At 38.0% G+C, this 19,249-nt stretch overlaps 1 protein-coding gene and 1 non-coding gene across 4 annotated transcripts; both read left to right on the forward strand.

The window, feature by feature from the left end:
* Positions 1-555: 555 nt before the first annotated feature.
* On the forward strand, positions 556-697 carry LOC136379182 (U4 spliceosomal RNA). Its single transcript, XR_010746680.1, has one exon. It is a non-coding gene; the product is annotated as a U4 spliceosomal RNA (small nuclear RNA).
* Positions 698-6,117: 5,420 nt separating this feature from the next.
* Positions 6,118-16,034, forward strand: NABP1 (nucleic acid binding protein 1). 3 transcript variants are annotated; one of them, XM_066345591.1, is made up of 7 exons: positions 6,120-6,230; positions 6,444-6,711; positions 7,022-7,160; positions 10,528-10,599; positions 12,219-12,294; positions 12,910-12,958; positions 13,990-16,034. In XM_066345591.1, the coding sequence occupies exons 2-7, from the start codon at positions 6,621-6,623 to the stop codon at positions 14,157-14,159; spliced, it is 597 nt and encodes a 198-aa protein (XP_066201688.1). In that variant the 5' UTR covers positions 6,120-6,230; positions 6,444-6,620; the 3' UTR covers positions 14,160-16,034. The 3 variants fall into 3 exon arrangements, with proteins under 3 accessions (XP_066201687.1, XP_066201689.1, XP_066201688.1); XM_066345590.1 differs by having other exon boundaries at positions 6,118-6,711; XM_066345592.1 differs by lacking the exon at positions 6,444-6,711 and having other exon boundaries at positions 6,118-6,230.
* The last annotated feature ends 3,215 nt before the right edge of the window (positions 16,035-19,249 follow it).

Below are 19,249 nucleotides of genomic sequence, written 5' to 3' on the forward strand. Positions count from 1 at the left end.
TAGCAATTTCTACAGTATCCTTTTGTGTATGAGGACTATAATATATACTACAATTAGATAAATCTTCCAGCAATAAAGAAATAATTGTTTTATTAGTTTTGAGTTAGTTCAGTTGTGAATAATATTTTTTCAGCCTGACCAGGCGGTGGCGCAGTGGATAGAGCATCGGACTGGGATGCGGAAGGACCCAGGTTCGAGACCCCGAGGTCACCAGCTTGAGTGCAGGCTCATCTGGCTTGAGCAAAGCTCACCAGCTTGGACCCAAGGTCGCTGGCTCCAGCAAGGGGTTCCTTGGTCTGCTGAAGGTCCGTGGTCAAGGCACATATGAGAAAGCAGTCAATGGACAACTAAGGTGTCGCAACGAAAAAAACTGATGTTTGATGCTTCTCATCTCTCTCTGTCCCTATCTGTCCCTCCTCTCTCTGACTCTCTCTCTGTCTCTGTAAAAAAATAATAATAATAATAATTTTTTTCAGCAGAATAAACAATAAATTAAGGCAGCTCTTACATGTATTGGTGTACTTGGAAAAAAAACTTTTTAGAACACAGAAGCCGAGTTTTTATCAGTGGTGGTATTGTAGCCAATGAAGTTTATCCGAGGTGTGATTATTGCTAATTGAGAACATAGAAGCCAACGTTCTTCACTCCATCATTGAAAAGATAATACAGCTGGATTGAATGTGCCCATTTAGGGATGCATTTCTTCCCAAGGGAAACTACAAAATTATTTGACTATACTGTCCCCACACAATTAGACATTGGAGATCAGATAAAATATTACTGCACTTATCACTGTGAACTACAAAGCCTTAAAAAAAATCAAATTATCCACTTAGATAACCAAAAATTGTGCTTTTTATTTATTTATTTATTTTTTTGTATTTTTCTGAAGTTGGAAACGGGGAGGCAGTCAGACAGACTCCCGCATGCGCCCGACCGGGATCCACCAGGCATGCCCACCAGGGGGTGATGCTCTGCCCATCTGGGGCATTGCTCTGTTGCAACCAGAGCCACTCTAGCTCCTGAGGCAGAGGCCATAGAGCCATCCTCAGCACCCGGGCCAACTTTGCTCCAATGGAGCCTTGGCTGTGGGAGGGGAAGAGAGAGACAGAGAGGAAGGAGAGGGGGAGGGGTGGAGAAGCAGATGGGCACTTCTCCTGTGTGCCCTGGCCGGGAATCCAACCTGGGACTCCTGCACGCCAGGCCGATGCTCTACCACTGAGCAAACTGGCCAGGGCCAAAATTGTGCTTTTTAAAGTAAATAAACTGTTTTGTAAAAAAAGTTATTGCATGGGCTTGACTTGTAGTGGTGCAGTGGATAAAGCGTCAACCTGGAACACTGAGGTCACCGATTCAAAACCCTGAGCTTGCCTGGTCAAGGCACATATGGGAGTTGATGCTTCCTGCTCCTCCCTCCCCCTTATCTCTCTCTCTCTCTCTCTCTCTCTCTACCTCACTCTCTCTCTCTAAAAATTAATAAAAAAATTAAAGAAAAATTAAAAAAAAGTTATTGCATGTAATAGTTTTAAATCCCAGCTGCATAATAATATAAAATGAGAAAATCCATTTCACATATATTAATTATTAGATAATATATCAATAAGTATAATGAGCTTATGAATGTAAAATGTCTGGCACATAGCAAATGCTCCTTGTGTGTTAGTGTTTATCATTATAGAGATGGTTTGTGTGACTATTGTAAATATTATTAAATATTACTTGTGAGTCCTTTGGCTAAATATTTTTAAGAATATTAATACTTTCTGTTTAACCTTGCCTAGTTATGCTACAAAATGGACTCTCTCTATCATGTGAGAACATTGTAGTTCTTGTTAAATTTTTATTGTTAAGTTTCATCACACAAAATGCCTGGTATCAAACAGTGCTCATTTTATTGACGTTATAATAGTTTTAAATTGATGGACAGTGCAAAGAAAGTGAAAATAAACTTAGTGATCCCAGAAATCAGAACATGGCAGTAAGTATGGGTAGTGCGTGGCAAGCAGGAAAAATTTACAAGAAAACTTTTGTCAACAAGGACCTAGATGACTAAAACCTTATGTTCCAGGATTCTAATGGATGCTCTCCTGTATTGTACTTGGTGACTAAGCAATATCTTCTTTACATGGAGCAATGGTGTTGATTCTGAACCTAAGCCTCTCACCATCTCAGAATAAGTTTATGTTTGGGCTATGAAAATGGGGAAATCTGAAGAATAACTCTTTTTTTTTTTTTTTCATTTTTCCGAAGCTGGAAACAGGGAGGCAGTCAGACAGACTCCCGCATGCGCCCGATCGGGATCCACCCGGCACGCCCACCAGGGGGCGATGTTCTGCCCCTCTGGGGTGTCGCTCTGTTGCATCCAGAGCCATTCTAGCGCCTGAGGCAGAGGCCACAGAGCCATCCCCAGTGCCCAGGCCATCTTTGCTCCAGTGGAGCCTTGGCTGTGGGAGGGGAAGAGAGAGACAGAGAGGAAGGAGAGGGGGAGGGGTGGAGAAGCAGATGGGCACTTCTCCTGTGTGCCCTGGCTGGGAATCGAACCCGGGACTCCTGCATGCTGGGCCGACGCTCTACCACTGAGCCAACCGGCCAGGTCTAAGAATAACTCTTAGAAGGAAGTAGGCCATCTTGTGAATATAGTCAAGATTCAGCAATACACTGTATAATCTTCATGACCTAACTGGCTGAGAAGAGCGATGAATTTGTTTATTTTATTGAATGGTAATATAAGAAAAGTTTATCTGAGTGACAATGGTTATTCTTCTGGACAGCTCCTGTCTCTTTTTATTAACCACTACCCTTGAGGAGTGATTTGGGGATAGCTGAAACCAACTGACCTGGGTTGAAGAGTTCTTATACTGCCCTCATCATTTTGTTTCTCAAGAGTGTCTTTAGTTTTGGTAAATGAGAAATACTTGGTTGCCATTTCCTGTCTGAGAACTGCTAGTTAGTAGGGAAGGAAGTAGATATTTGGCCCAAGTTCTGTTCTGTGGGGGTAGGGGCGGGCTGGGCTGTTCCTCTGAGCACTAGCTTCTGCTCTTGTGGGGCTTCGTTTCCTAACTGTTTGGTTCTCCTTCATAAATGTCAATAAAATTGGTCTGAGCAACCCTACCTAATCCCCCCCCTTTTTTTAATAAATAAATTTTTATTAATTTTAATGGGGTGCCATCAATAAATCAGGGTACATATATTCAAAGAAAACATGTCTAGGTTATCTTGTCATTCAATTATGTTGCATACCCATCACCCAAAGTCAGATTGTCCTCCGTCACCTTCTATCTAGTTTTCTCTGTGTCTCTCCTCCTCCCCCTCCCCCTACCTAATCCCTTTTTTTGGGAATGATTGATTGAATGTGCTAACTTTCTTTGTCCAAACTTCTGCCCACAACTTTGCTCAACATTCTTAATTGGTTTTCTGTCCACTGTTAATCTTGTAAAGATCTTGTCAAAACTTTTTTTTTTTAAAAAAAGGTCTCATTTAAATATTGATTCTGTAAGAATGTTTTTTTGCCAATGTTGATGAAAATCCAATTGAAGCATTATGTCCTACGAGATAATCACGGTAGAATTAGAGCTTCTGATTCAGATTGGGAATCTTTGTGAGCCCTGAGGCTGGATATTGTTCTGCCATTAAATGACATGTTTCATTATATATTCGATGTTGAAATCATGTTTTTAATATTTTACACCACTTTCTAGCATTACATCAATGTCTTTGGCACCCTGGGCCTTATTTGTGCATGAAATGGAAGCTTCTGCCTCCTTAATATTGTCTTGACTCTCCTGTTAATGTTGTGATTTTGACACTCTTTTCTCAGGCATTAATATATCTATGCCATTTGTTTACAGATGTCTGGAAAGTGGCAGTTGATCTAAAAATATTCAGAAAGAATCAAAAAAAAAATTAAGGCTTCTGCCATGCAAATTCTCTGACATTCTTCTCAACATGTCTGTTATTATCACAAATAGTTAATTAGATGATTCTTTAAAGCCCAGCAAGATAGATCTTACTGCGAATACTTTATTTCTTCATTTTGCTTTTGACTTTTATAGTTTAATCACTGCAATTTAAGTAAAAAAAAAAAAATTTAAGTTGCAGGGCTCTGGTGTCAAGATTGCCTAGATCCAAAACCCACTTTGACTCTTCTCTAGCTCTGTGGTCTCTGGTGAGTTTCATCACGGGTAAAATGGGGATAATAATCAGCAGTCAGCACTGGATGGATGAAAGGACTAAATAACCACAATTTAAAGTATTATTTTCTTTTCTTCAATAAAAAAAGTAGGTGAGGGGAAATATTTATTGAGTAACTAGTCATTGCTAGACAATTGTTGAATAATTTATTTATAGTCCATGTAATCCTCTAAAGAAAACATTCTTCTATTTTCCAGATGACTAAATTAAACTAGAAATCTAAATCAAATGTCTAAAGATCACACAGCTAGTAAACAGTGTGAGCCTAGGTTTATATCTAAAGTCATGCTTTTTTCACTACCTGGCATAAAGAAAACTTTATTCACCTCCTTGTCCTCCCCAGGTTATAATGTTTCAGTGTTTCCCACATGTTATATGATATTTTTTTTTATATCTATAAAGAAGTTGATGACTTGATAGCTCATAAAAAGACATGAAGGAAACTTAAATGCATATTATCATGAAGTGAAGGAAGGCAGTCTGAAAAGGCTATATATTGTATGATTCCGACTATACTGCTCACAAAAATTAAGGGATCAGGAAACGTGCAGATACTCCAGTACTTTTGTATAGTGCATTTTCACCAATGAAATAAAAGTTGGTTTGCATCTCATTTGCATAATTGAACAACTTTCTTTGACTTGTCCTTTGCTTTTCTGATGTTCTTGTTTAATTAAAAAAAACCCCCAAATGCTTCTTTTATTGCTTCAAATTCATTTAAAAATATCTCTTAATTTTTGTGAGCAGTATACATGACATTCTAGAAAAGTCAAAACTATGAAGACAATAAAAAGACCAGTGGTTGCCAGGGGTTAGGGGAGAGGAAAGGAGGAATAGGTGGCAGATTTTTCAAGGCAGTGAAACTACCGTGTATACTCTAATGGTGGATGTCATTATATATTTGTATCAACCCATAAAAATCTACAACACTAAGATTGAACCTTAAGGTAAACTATGGATTTGGGATGATAGCGATGTGTTAAATGTAGGCTCACCAACTGTAATAAATGAACCAGTCAGGTGGGGGATATTGGTAATGGGGGAGACTAAGTATAAGTGGGGATAAGGAGTATGTAAGAAATCTCTGTCCCTGACCAATTTTTTTTTGAACCTAAAACTCTCAAATATAGCCTATCTATCTCTATATATAAAGCCTAGAGAAGAAAAGCAAATGGCTCTAATCAAAGGGGTGAGAGGGAAGGGGTAATGAAAAACTATAAGCTAACTCAGCAATTTAACACCTTGTCTATCCACCTAATTAATACAGGGTGAAAAGTGAAAGCCCAAGTCAGTCTTGTGGACTTCTACTTGCTTAGAAGTTGCTGGGTGACCCTACCTCACCATTCCAGATCTCAATTTAAAGAAGGTTAAAATGAGGCGGTTGAAATGATCTCCAAGTTTCCTCTGGTCCTAAAATCCCAGACTGGCAGTTAAGAACCTATCTCTTCTTGGTTTTCTCCTTCAACCCGACCAGCCACCATTGCATGAACCTGTTCTTACTGGACCACGTACTTTTTGACGTTCCCTCTGGGTCCCATACGCAGCACACGGCAACCGTTCCCCGTGACTGCGGGACTACAGGGCCCAAGTGGAGGACTGAACTCATAGGAGGGGAAAAAACCCAAGAAAACCCTAAGAGTGACAGTGACTGGTGGAAACAGAGAGAACCTACACCAAGCCCAGCGAAGCTGTCGCGGCGCAGCGATTGCAGAAGCGGTGGGAGGGCGGAGCGGTGCCGAGAGCCGATTGGAAGGACGAGGGGGCGGGGCCCGCACTGACAGCCCGGGAGGAGCGAGGGAGGCTGCGCTGTAGTCTCCGGCCTTTTCCAGCCCCGGCACCTGGTAGGCGGGGCAGTGGGCGTGCCGACGCCATGTGACGCCATAAGGGGCGGGGAACCCCGGAGGGTTCAGCGGGCGCGCGGGCGCATTCGGCAGTCGCTGTGGGGACGCCGTGTGTGCAGGAGCTCGGTCTCTGCTCCCGGTGCGCTGTGACAGCAGGTCTCTTCCCGGAGCCCGAGCAGATTGGGCGCGCGCCCATGTGTATGTGAGCGGGACTCAGGGCAGAGGCGTCCCCTCGCTTTTTTTCTGCCTTTTATCCAAAGAAGGGGGCATTTCGCACGTTTGCCTTCCTGTTGCCCGGTTGGGAGCGGGGTTGGTGTGCGGAGTGGTTCTTTTTTTCTTGTGAACTTGTGAGGTTTTTTGTTTTGTTTTGTTTTGACATTTTTTTTCCCTTTTTTTTTTTTTTTTTTAAAGCTCAGTGTCATCTCGGCTAGTTTCCTTGATACCTGACTAATCGCTTTCTGCCCCTTCTCTGGCCGTCCCCGCCCAAGGTCGCCCCTTTGCCCTCGCCCCTGGCCCGGGAGGGTGGGAAGCTCTGTCCCGCTCCCTTCCCACCCGCGTCTCCGCAGCCGTAACCGCACTTGCTTCAGTATGAATGGGGTAAACGACCCACCTATTTTTATAAAAGATATTAAGCCCGGACTGAAAAACTTAAATGTCGTCTTTATTGTCCTGGAGATAGGTAAGTTGGGCCCGCAGCGCATCTCGCCGCCACTGTGCGTCGCGGGGCAGGAGGGAAGGGTGCCGCCGCCGCGAGCTGGGGGCTCCGTTCCCCCTTTCTTCTCTTCCCCTCCCCCACCCACGTGGTACTGTGCTCCCCCCCCCCCACTCCCCACCCCCCGGCTTGGATGTTTGCGGCGAGAATCAGGGCTCGACTTTTTATTATCTTTCTCGTGAATTAAGATCCTGGAGCAAGAGTTAGCCTTTTTGAAAGTCCTTATTATCTATCTAATACACCCCCCTCTCCTCTTTTGATTTTTAAATCCTCACAGGACGCGTGACCAAAACCAAAGACGGCCATGAAGTGAGATCATGCAAAGTAGCAGATAAAACGGGGAGCATCACTATTTCCGTGTGGGATGAAATCGGAGGTCTTATACAACCAGGGGATATTATTCGGTTAACCAGAGGGTAGGTTTGCATAAAAGTGGGTGGAGTGGAGGACAGTGCTTTCCAAGTTGCAGCCTCAGGAATCGGTATTGGTTGACACCGGGACCTTGGAAAGTTTTAAAGTTCCATTTCTATTCTGTGGGTCACTCCGGAGGAGTTTTGCGCCCCTTCGATTTTAATTTCGGATGGTGGATAGCGTTAGGATGTAACAGCCTTGCCCTTTAAAAGTAGTCAGTTTTAGCCGAGAATCTACACCCCTCACCTCCTGCCTCAGTTTACAGGTTAAATAGATTTTTATATACTGTTCTGGGATTTTTTTAGTCTACAGTAGATTGATCAGATTAATATACTATTTTATCTTTTTCATAAATAATTTAATAAAATCAGGTTTTTTTCTCCCTTTTAAATGACTTGAAATCCTGCCAACATTTTATTTGTCCATATTTGATTTACAGGGGAAGTTTACAATAAATGGGAAGCACATTCTCGAAATGATTTCCTGTGCCTACTTCTGTAAGATCAGTGTGGTGCAGAAACAGAATGATGTGCAGAAAATATTTGGCAGAAAGACATCTATATCAAAAAAAGTCAGAAGATTGGCTTTTAAGAATAGCATAACCTTTTTTTGTTTGTTTGGTAATTAGACTGCCTTAAAAATTTACCAAATCTTGGGAAGATAAAAGGCAAGAAAAGGGTTTTGTAAATAGATATTGGAAACTTTGTGGTCAATAGAATAGTAATAATTTATTGGTCATTAACTAGGAAAAGTGGATGTTGTTGGCATAGTGAGTAGAATCTCAGAGAAGTGATGGATAAGTCTGAATGTAGGAACCCTTTGATAATATCTTACAGGCCTTACATCCTCAGGAAGTGAGGCAGAGTATCAAAGAAGGAAGTGGGAGTCAGAACTTAGACATTTTATTCTTTTACAGTGACTCATTATGACACTAATTGTGTCTTACACTTCCCTGTCTTTAATCAAAAGAATTCCTACTTGGGAGGGTGTGGTGAGGATTTGCATAACTAAAGTTGTTATGGCTGCCAAAGTATCTTATCTAGTGATTTAAAGTATTTTAAATACTGTAAACACCATCTCCTTTCAAATATTTCATACTTTGTAGTTAGAGAAAATATATAGATGTGTCCATTCAAAAAACTAGAAAACTTGAATTCAGTACCTTGATACTATCTGTAGGGTTTTATGGAATATGGTTACTAAGGAATACAATTTAAAGGAAAAGCAAAACTGAAGAAACTTTATGTCCTAACTTTAGTGTGACCTTGAAGTTACATACTTTATACTTTGTTTCTATAAAATGGGAATAATTATACCTTACTTAATAAAATATTGCATCCAGTAGAGTCTGAGCCATTGTAAGGCCCTTAACTCTGGTTGAATCTAAGAAAAGTGGCTTTTGAAGAAAGATATACATCTAAACAATGGTAGTTTGAATATTGATTGTTTATCAGAAAACTGCAAATGTGGCTCTCAGTCCTAAAATAAGTAAAAGTTAAATGTTTTAATTGTAGTAACTTCAAGTTTTTTCTCAAAATATGCATTAATTTTACTTAGCAAGGTGAAATATTAATGCACTGTCTCCTAAGTCACTTTTTATCTAACAAAATTGTTGGAGTCTTTAATAAATAACCCTTACTAAATGAAGAAAAATGTGTAATGTGGAACTAGCAAATTTTTATTACCTATATAAAAGATAAACTATCACTGTACTTAAACAATATTTAATTATAATTTACTATAAGTCATTAACTTTAATTTAAAATTTTTTTTTTATTTTAGTGAGAGCAGGGGAGGCAGAGAGACAGATTTCGGCATGCATCCTGCCCGGGATCCACTCAGCAAGCCCACTAGGGGGTGATGCTCTGTCCATCTGGGGCTGTTGCTCTGTTCCTCAGTAACCAAGCCATTTTTTTTTTAGTGCCTGAGGTAGAGGCCATGAAGCCATCATCAGTGTTCGAGGCCAGCTCGCCCAAACCAATTGAGCCATTTCTGCGGGCGTGGGCTAGAGAGAGAAGGAGAGAAGCAGATGGTTGCTTCTCCTGTGTACCCTGACTGGGAATTGAACCCAGGACATCTATACACTGGGCCGATGTTCTACCACTGAGCCAACCCGCCATGGCCTCTAAGTCATTAACATAGTAGTTGTACAAACAACCACTGAAAACCAAACTTTGGACTGGTTTTTATAATATTTATTAATTTACATTTTTTCTTAGATTTATGTGTATGGTCATTTTCTCTAATGATGCTGTCTACATTAAAATTTTAAAAAGGAAGTAAATGTTCAGCCAACTTGGTGTTAAAAGTTGCAAATTTGGAAAGGCAGATAGATGAGTGAAAGATTTGTAAACTTAGTTTTTTAGCCCCTTGATTAAATTTTACCAAATTTCCTGTAGCTTGGGAACCCTATGTGTATTCTGGAGGAAAAGAAAAAACAATTATATCAATATCTTACTAGACCAAGGAAATGAGTATAAAAGTCAACATTAGGATGTTGATTATATATACAATATATTCTGTGATTGAAAAAGAACTTTTTCTTGAATCCCTGCAATTGTAAGTTCTCCCTTTGATAACTGACTGAAGATGTGACCTTTGGAGTATAATAATTCTTGTTTTGCTCAAACAAGAATGTTGTGTTTTCTAGAGTTAGTTACAGTTTAGATCAGTGATTTTCAACCTTTTTACACTTGAGGACCAGTGAAAATAGAATTATTTCAGGGACCACAGGCAGAAATCACCCTGAGCATAAGCTAATTTAAGATCATTTAGTCTATAATCTTCATACAACTTTAGGGTAGTTAACACTGACGGACTGTCACGAAATTTCTGGAGGACTGGTCCTGTGGTTGAAAAGCACTAGTTTAGATGATTATGTCAAAATTTGGCAGTAGGAAAAAAAAAAAAATTGGCAGTAGAGTTTTCTTTGTATTATTACTAACTAACAAGTTAATCCAAGTTAGGTTAATTAATTATATTTGATTTGCTGTGGTAGACTCAGAGCTTGGTCCCCATCTGCACCTAATACAAAAATTACGGTATAAAGATTAACTTGATTTAGACTGTGCCTCAGTGAATAGAGCATCGGTCCAGTGTATGGATGTCTGGGTTCGATTCCAGGCCAGGGCACACAAGAGAAATAACCATCTGCTTCTCTCCCCCTTCTCTCCCTCTTCCCCTCCTGCAGCCAGTGGCTCAGTTGGTTCAAGTGTTGGCTCCAGATGGGGGTTGCTGGGTGGATCTTGGTCGGGATGCATGCAGGAATCTGTCTCATATTCCTTTCCTCCTCTCACTTAAGAAAAAAAAAATTACTTGCTTTAAGTAGAAGGCAATATACAGATTTCTACAGAACTGATGTTTTCTTTCTAGGTATGCATCCATGTGGAAAGGATGTCTGACACTTTATACTGGAAGAGGTGGAGAACTTCAAAAAATCGGGGAGTAAGTGTTAAATACATTTTGTATAACTGAATAAATTACAAATAATATTTACTAAAATAACTGATAGGTATAAACTATAAACATTTTCCTTGGTTTGTTTTTGACTGGTAACCCAAATGCCTTCAGCAAGCTATGAAAACTTTCCATGTATGTATTAGTTGAACAGCTATCAGTACAGTTTTCTATGGTTGAGAATGTCGATTATTCTGGCAAATAGCAGTAAGAAGCTGCACTTGAGACAAGCCCCAGTGGAACCATTTCTGTAGGCTTTGGGAATATACATTTTTCAGGTGTCAGAAGTGCCTTTGAGGTAGGTTCTGTCTTCTAGTGAATTGCCAGATAAAAAGCTAGGTGTGGGTTTTTTGGCCATGTGTTCAGATTTTCTTTTTCTCTCTTTCTGGGTGAATATGTACTCATGGTAAGAGGACTTGTAGCAATGACAAATGAAGTACTGTATTTATCCACAGTCTAGGTACCACACAGGCATTGAGAGTTTCCATGCGCTACTTACTACCTTGGTAACCTCCACCCTGACTTGGAGGAACCTGCCTCTCTAGAGGTGTAAAGGTAATTCAGCCTCCATGCTAGCCTTGACGTTTGGGATGTACTCATAAAGTTTGGGGTCGGCACTAAGTCAAATCATTAGTCCATTCTACTTGGTTAATGCTTAGACTTCTACTTCATGCCCATTAAATCAGAGGATATTGAAAGAGAAGCCATAAGTGGCACCCACTAAATAAATAAATGCTCTCTTTCTTACTGTAGGGATAAGATACTTTGGAAAAATAAACAATCTTGCCAGGTTTTAAAGATCAGAAATTGGTAACATTGTCTTTATTAGGGGGGAAATCACTTATAAATGTTTGTATTTAGAGCAATGTGTTATGAAGGGCTTAACATTAATATTATTGAAAGATTAGGATCCTGTCCTGACCTTCATGTATAGAGAAGTATTTATAATAATGGAGGTCAGTTAAGTGAAGAACCACTGAAGGTCACACAGTTCTTAGTGACCTGACTTTGTCAGGGTCAGTTTAGCATTTACCAAAACTAGTTCTAAATCCTTATTAGAGGGGTGAAGAGCTTGTGTGTAATGCTAATACATGCCTTAGTCAACTTACGAGAAACATTAGGATAAACTGATAGCCATTTATCTGTTCATGCCTGCAGAACCCATTGTTAACCTTGAATGATTATCTTTGCAGATTCACAGTGATTGCTCAAAGAGGGACTGGATGAGAGTGTGTGAATGGATCAGTGCTAATCCATTACCACAGCTGGAAAACCCACTCTGGAACCCTAAACATGGTTCAGTGGCATCAGCCTATGTGGAAAAAACAGGACAAATGTTTCTAGGTCCTTGATCTTTGACACGATTTATTTTTGCAGCACAGAATTAAAATAGAAAATAGAATGTTTCATACATTGTTATCAATCAAATATTTGTTATTTTCATGGAACATAAGCATTTAGGAAGTTTCTGTTATAAATGGAGTTAGTGTTGCTTTTAGTTAATTCATCTCATACCTAAATTCTTCATTCCTGTAAGTTATGCATATTATATAAAGAAAGGTTGATTATTTAAGAAGTCGTTTAACTTGTCCTTTATTCTCTTTCAGATTTTGTATGGTTTATTCAGAAGTGCCAAATTTCAGTGAACCCAATCCAGATTATCGAGGACAACAAAACAAAGGGGTAATTTATCTAAAAGTATAGTCTATTTTTGTGATTAGGCTAATTTTGATCATGCATTATAATAACACGGTGAGATTGCCAACCCTGTCATACCCAAAGTATAATAAAGACAATTTACATTTTTTTAAAATTGATTTTGAAAGAAGGGTGAGAGAGAAATATTGATTTGTGGTTCCACTTATTTATGCATTCATTGGTTGATTCTTGTATGAGCCCTGACTGGGGATCAAACCCACAGTCTTGTCATATCAGGGCTACATTCTAACCAACTGAGCTAGCTGGCCAGAGCATGAAGAAAATATAAAAAGGAATCTTTTTTTTAATTCATTTTTATCCTTTATGTATTATAAGTCTGAATATGTATCTGTTGTGTCATATATTAAGTATATGTGTCATTTAACACTTTGCAGAGTGGGGAATAATATCAAGAAATACAGTAAGATGAAAGTTTGGGAAACATTCACAAATATTTTAATAATTAAATGAACCTGGACAGATCTTTAAAACTTTTGTTTAAAAAATTAAAACTCGGAATGGATACAATTATAATAATGTAAATGTGGTTTTTTTAAATTTTTTTAATCTTCATTTGGATAAATTAAAATTTTTTTTTAGGCACATAGTGAACAGAAGAATAATTCCATGAATAATAATATGGGTACAGGTACGTTTGGACCAGTGGGTGAGACCCTTTTTTTTTTTATAAATATAATTTAATCAGGTTTGAGTGTAAGAGAATATATTTTTTAAGCTTTAGAGGAGAAAGTTGTCGTTAGGCATAAATTAGTTCCAAAAGGGAACTATTGGTAAACAGGGAATTCCCAAATAGCTGATTTTCTAGAGAGCAGTTACCCTCTTAAACTAATTTATTGAGCACATTCTATATTTAAATATTTGGGCCAGTTACTGGGACTACAGTGATGAACCTTGGCTAATAATATAGAAATCGTAAATTATGGTGATATAGAAATCTTAAATTTTGGTGATGTGTCATGTTGTTTTTCCATTGACTTCAATAAAATATCTGTAACTAGTGATTATGATAGATGCAGAATTACTGGTAATTTTGATGCACTGAAAGCCTTTATCTTCAGACTAATAACTCACCTAATTTTTCACATGTTGATAGCTGCCTCTTTAAAATATTAGCCTTTACCCTTCAAATACCCTCAGCTGTAATGTTAATGGTTCTTGCAGCCATGTTAAAGGTTTTTGAAGTCTTAAATAACTGAGGACAGTCTTTTTGATGACGTGGTATTCATTACATTGTGAGAAACTGCCGTCTTTCCTTCAGAAAGTTAGAATTACATTGTCTTTTAGAAGTGTTAGTAACCATATTTGAACCAAATGCTAGTAGTCTCACCATTTGCCCTGTCTCTTTTGCTTTTTCCCTTATAATGTAGGCAATGTATTATCTATACTTTTTTCCTACTTGACCAATTTCTTATATTATGCTCTTTTTTTCTTCTCCCTGTTAATACAGGATCAAGTTAAAATATTTACTACAGTCATATGTTAGAAAAAAAACCTAGAACCCACATTGAGTTTTTTCCCAGTAGTTGGAAAAAAAAAAAGGGCATTTGTTTTCCCTAATATTACTTGTACTAAATAGCATGTGTTAGAACTTCAAATAGGTGTACCTCTGTCGATCAGTATCTGAAAATGATGATGAATTTTTATTTTTATTTTTTTTAGGAAATGGGGTTCAGCCTGTCTCAGAAGCAAGGGAATGCCAGTTTTCATATGCTGGTAGAAGCAATGGCCGGGGACCTATAAACTCACAGCTACCAAGAACAGCTAATAATCAGAAGGTCACAACCACAATAAGTAATGGCAGGGACCCTCGGAGAGCTTTGAAAAGATGACCTATGCCAAATATTCATGTGTAGTTTTTAAACTACATGTTCGTACTTGAACACTTAATTGCACTTTTATTTGTTGTTAACTGTGAAAACTGTGTTCTTTATCGGTTTCCTTTTATATGTTTGGTTTGTTAACAAGAGTGGTTTGTTTTTATAGCAAAACTGTTAAGCTGCTCAAGTCTCCTATTGAAGAATGGAAACATACTGAAAAATAGGGGCATTTATTCCTAGAGCAAAAATGTCTTTGGATATCCTCTAGCTTGCCTGCACCCTTTTCATGGGTGAGTTATTTAAGACATCAGCTTTACAGCCTCTATGAGTCTATTCTCTGTACATTTTGAAATATTTAAAATAAGGCTTAGTGGGACATGTTCTCTGTCTTAAATTCAGATATTGCTAACTAAAGCAATAATTACCAAAAAAATGCCACAAAACCCTAAAAACAAATTCTATCAAAGCTAACAGTAATTTGTGGGTATTTGTGATTCCAGAAATGATTGGCTTTTTTATTGAGTGACTGCCATTAAGATTTTCCAAGGACTGAATCATCCTAAAGTCTTGTTTTATTACCAATAAAAAAAGAAATCTTTACCAGAGTTACAGAATAGAATGTGATTTTTAGCATAACAAGTGATTTTTAGAAGAAAGCTACATTTGCTTTATTTTAGGGTAGTCCTGTTAATATTTGTTAGCAACTTTGTACATTACAATGAAGGAAAATTTAAAACTAAGGCCTTGAATATTTATTTTTTTGAAACTACCGTGTCAGATAAAGTATAATTTGAGAGAGTTATAAAGTTATAAACATTGATATAATTATTGTTAAAAATTATGGGAGGTAAACCTAGTGAAAGCAGTTCAGATTGATTCATGGAGAAATAGGCAGTCTTAAGTTACAGGGTCCTAGGTACTTGCAAAAACTCAGCCTGGAGACTTTGAGGAGCTATGTGCGTGCATGTGCGCGTGCGTGTGTGGTGTGTGTGTGTGTGTGTGTGTGTGTGTGTGTGTGTGTGTGTGTGTGTTTTGTGTATTGTCAACGTTTCTGAGTGCGATTTACAAAGCCTTATCAGCAAAAGTTAAGAAATGGCTCTCTCGGAAGCGAATACAGCTTTATTCAGAAATGTAAAAGAGTTTATTTATGTGCTACACATGGTCTCCAGTTCCACTTTTTATTGTAGAGTGGATAACTGGTAAACTTTTCCTTTGTTAGAATTCACCTTTTTATTATCTTGTGAATAAAAACTTGCATTAATGTTAACAGACCTACCTTATTTTGCTCTTTCAGTGATTTACAATGGAGAGCCAGTACATTTTATTGTAGTTGTAATGATGACCTCAACCTGGTAATTGCTAAGCTCTGCATTTATGGCTTTGTCTTTTTTCCCCACTTCAAATCACAAAATAATTTTAAGCAGACTTTGTTTCCTGAAAATTTCATAGTATTTGAATATAAAATTTGTGCCAATTTATTTATTTGCTCTACTTCAGTATATCTAACAAATATTTTAGTACATGCTATATACAGTGGTACCTTGAGATACGAACAGACCAATGTACGAATATTTTTTTTTATTTTTAAATATATGAGCTGCGACTTGGTCCGTATTTTTGTTTGGGATCCAAACGAAATTCCGAGAAATGAGTCGTGATTTAGGAAGCTGCCACTAGTTGGCGCGTTGGCACATGGGTCCAGTTTCAGCAGTTTGATATACGAGTTGACTGACTTACGAGCTCGGTTACAGAACAAATTAAATTCGTATCTCAAGGTACCACTGTATTAGGTACTGTGAGAAGAGTTAAGGGCTAGACAAAATAATGAATAATCCCAAGGAATTTATTTATGGTTTATAGTATGTTGGTAACTGGGGTTTATATACAGGGTGGGGCAAAAGTAGGTTTACAGTTGTGAGATGTGAATCAATTTATTCTATTCGTTAATAATTCCTGCGTTTTCTATATGAACAACTGTAAACCTACTTTTGCCCCAGCTTGTATTATAAAAGTTTTTCCTTTATGTACTGATGATTATAGTTAATTTGGCTTTATGACTAATATTTTCTTAAGATGCTCGCAAAATTACTGATATTACAGATAAAAATACAGAAAAGTATTACAAATTATAACTTTTTCTTTTAAATCAAGTAGTGGTAGGAGCACTAATATTGTTATTTGTGGGAGAATATAGTGCTAAAGGTGGTTTTAAAAGAAAGAATTTTGAAGTTTTGGAAAATGAAAATACGGTATGGATTACTGAGCTTCCAATTCTGGTTTCATTATCTCATCACTTGTGATGTTGGGAAGGTTATATTAGAAACCTGTAAGCCTTAGGCTCCGTTACTATAAAAACAAGTAATATTAGCTCTTTGTATAGTTATTTAAGATTCTTCATATAAATGATTAGGGTGATTTCTGGCACATACTAAGTAAGCAGTCAAGTGTGTGTTGTCTAATTATACCTCAAGAATAGAAACAGTGCAGGATTAGGTGGGGAAGTATTGTTACTCTTTAACATGTTGAGATTAACTAGAGAAAGACTCAACTTGTACTTTTGTAATTTATACTTGTCTTAATAATCTAACCTTGTTCTGTTTTTCTTTTTTTAAGCATTTATTAACAAATTTCTTTTTTTCTTAAGGGAAGCCTCTAAAACCAAAGCAAAGTGAGTTATAATCCATAATGAATATTTGCCTTACCAGTCTACTTGGACAGGACTCCAGAAGAAGAAGGAGAAAGTTTCCTACCTTCCTCCTTCCTGGTGCTTTCAGCTTTCAACTGATTTATAAATAAGTTTAAACACCTATTGAACACAAAACCATTTAGTATAGAAATGCATGCTCCTAGGATTGGGTCCCATTTTATTTCTACAACACGGTTAGGAAGTGAATGAAGTCTCATCAACCAGCTGGCCCCTCCTGTCTGGTCAGGTTCTTTGGGGCAGTTGCTACTGTACAGAAACAGAAAGATGAAACCCATGAGACCAGGTGCCTTCCCACCGGTGCCCCCCCAGGTTTTCCTGTCATAGTCCACCACTCAGGCTTTGTTTCTACAGTTTAGTCATTCTGTTTGAATTTGAGGACAGTTTAACTTGAAGATACCCTGAATATTTGTAGGGCCATTTGTCTCTTGTATTTTTATCATTTACATTTTAAAAGGATGCTTAATTTGCTTGGTTGAGTAATAATGCCAAGGGAATGATGGCGGAAAACAAATAGATGTGAGGTTAGTTAAAAATAAAAGTTATACTTTATGATATGAGATTGTTTAACGTATAAGAAACAGGTTAACTGGCCCTAAAAAGTGTCTGAAGAAGGTATAAATTGAGGGAGTTTTACATCAGTTTGAAGTCACAGTGGAAATTGTTTTAAGTTTATACAGACCTGACATTGTGGTTTACTGAGATTTCCCTTTTCTCATATCAAGGTCATGACTGCAAGCAGTTATAGGTCGCCAGGATTCTTAAGACTTAAATATTTGGAAAGGTTCTAGAGACAGTAAACCTGGAAACAATGTGAAAACAGTATCAACATGGAACATTTTTCGAAATTTAAGTCCATTCTTACCTCTAGGCTTATTGTTGGGATTAATTGCCCTAAGATAGCTCTTCCAGTTTTTTAAACCTATTTTTTCTGCTCTTTTTTTTTATCCCCTATCTGATGAGAATCTGAACATTTCTAGTAGAAAAGAGGGTCACAGTTGTTCCCACTGTGGATTTACTACTGACAAGGTAAAGGCAGATGTACTTGTCTGTGATACATTTGTATATTGAGGTTCCTAAATGTAGAGGTACAGAGTCCCTTATTTCACAAAGTTTATAATGATTAATACTAAGATATGCTTCTGAGAAATCTGTGACCTTTGAAATATAGCACTATTAGGTTAGGCCCTGAGGGAGAAGCTAGAAAAACATCTTACTTCTCAGGTATATTCAGATTTTCTCCAGACTCCTTGAAGTTTGCTTTCTCGGGGATGCACCAGAGTTTGTATTCAAATAGTGCGACCAAATTTTAGGTTTCAGAGCTAAAAGGATGTAAGGATTAATTTCAAAGCACAGATTACAGAATAAAGAATGGACCAGAGAAAATCAAAACCAGACTGAACCCATTTATTTAGCATTTTTTTTCTCATTTAGAACAGAAAGGAGTGAAGCTCCACAATGAGAAGAATTATGATAAAAAGAAAATGAACATTTTAACATATTTAACTAGACATTTCATTTAAGTCTGGAAAGGCCTTCATAATTAGCCCACAATTATATCGTGGCTCCCCACCTTCTAAGAACATGTCAGCTGGAGCTTGGTCGTGAACTATAACAGAGCCCAGGTTTCTTGAGATCCCATTGACACTGCAGTCCTCACGATCGCACCATATTTGTCTAACTTAACCTCAACCGTAGGCCTATTGACATGTCAATTTTTTTTAATTAAATTTTTAAAAAAATAATTTGTTAGACTCGAAAATATTCAAAAGGTTATAGGCAGTTTGTGTTATTTCCATAGTAACCAAGATGAAGGTGAGAGGTCTTAGGAGCCTTTTGTTTTCCTGACCAGCCCTCGTATGGTATTCCACTGCTCCTTCGTGACTTTTCTCAGGCCATTGAATCCCCTGAAATACTCTCCACCATCAAATCTAATGATGGCCCTATTAATTCAAAGAGCATAATCACACAGGAAAGTGGCAAGATGGGCAAGCTCTTCCACAGTGCGCAGCCAAGCACAGAATTCTGTCGACCATTTTTTTTTTTTTAAGTATTTTTTTAAGTCTTTATTTTTTTTTTATTTATTTATTACAGAGACAGAGAGTGAGTCAGAGTGAGGGATAGACAGGGACAGACAGGAACGGAGAGAGATGAGAAGCATCAATCAGTTTTTCATTGTGCTTGCAACACCTTAGTTGTTCATTGATTGCTTTCTCATATGTGCCTTGACTGCGGGCACTCAGCAGACCGAGTAACCTCTTGTTGGACCCAGCGACCTTGGGTTCAAGCTGGTAGACTTTTGCTCAAACCAGATGAGCCCACGCTCAAGCTGGTGACCTCGGGGTCTCGAACCTGGGTCCTCTGCATCCCAGTCTGACGCTCTATCCACTGCGCCACC

Source organism: Saccopteryx leptura, chromosome 7, assembly GCF_036850995.1.
Source record: "Saccopteryx leptura isolate mSacLep1 chromosome 7, mSacLep1_pri_phased_curated, whole genome shotgun sequence".
In the NCBI taxonomy this organism is placed as follows: Eukaryota; Metazoa; Chordata; class Mammalia; order Chiroptera; family Emballonuridae; genus Saccopteryx; species Saccopteryx leptura.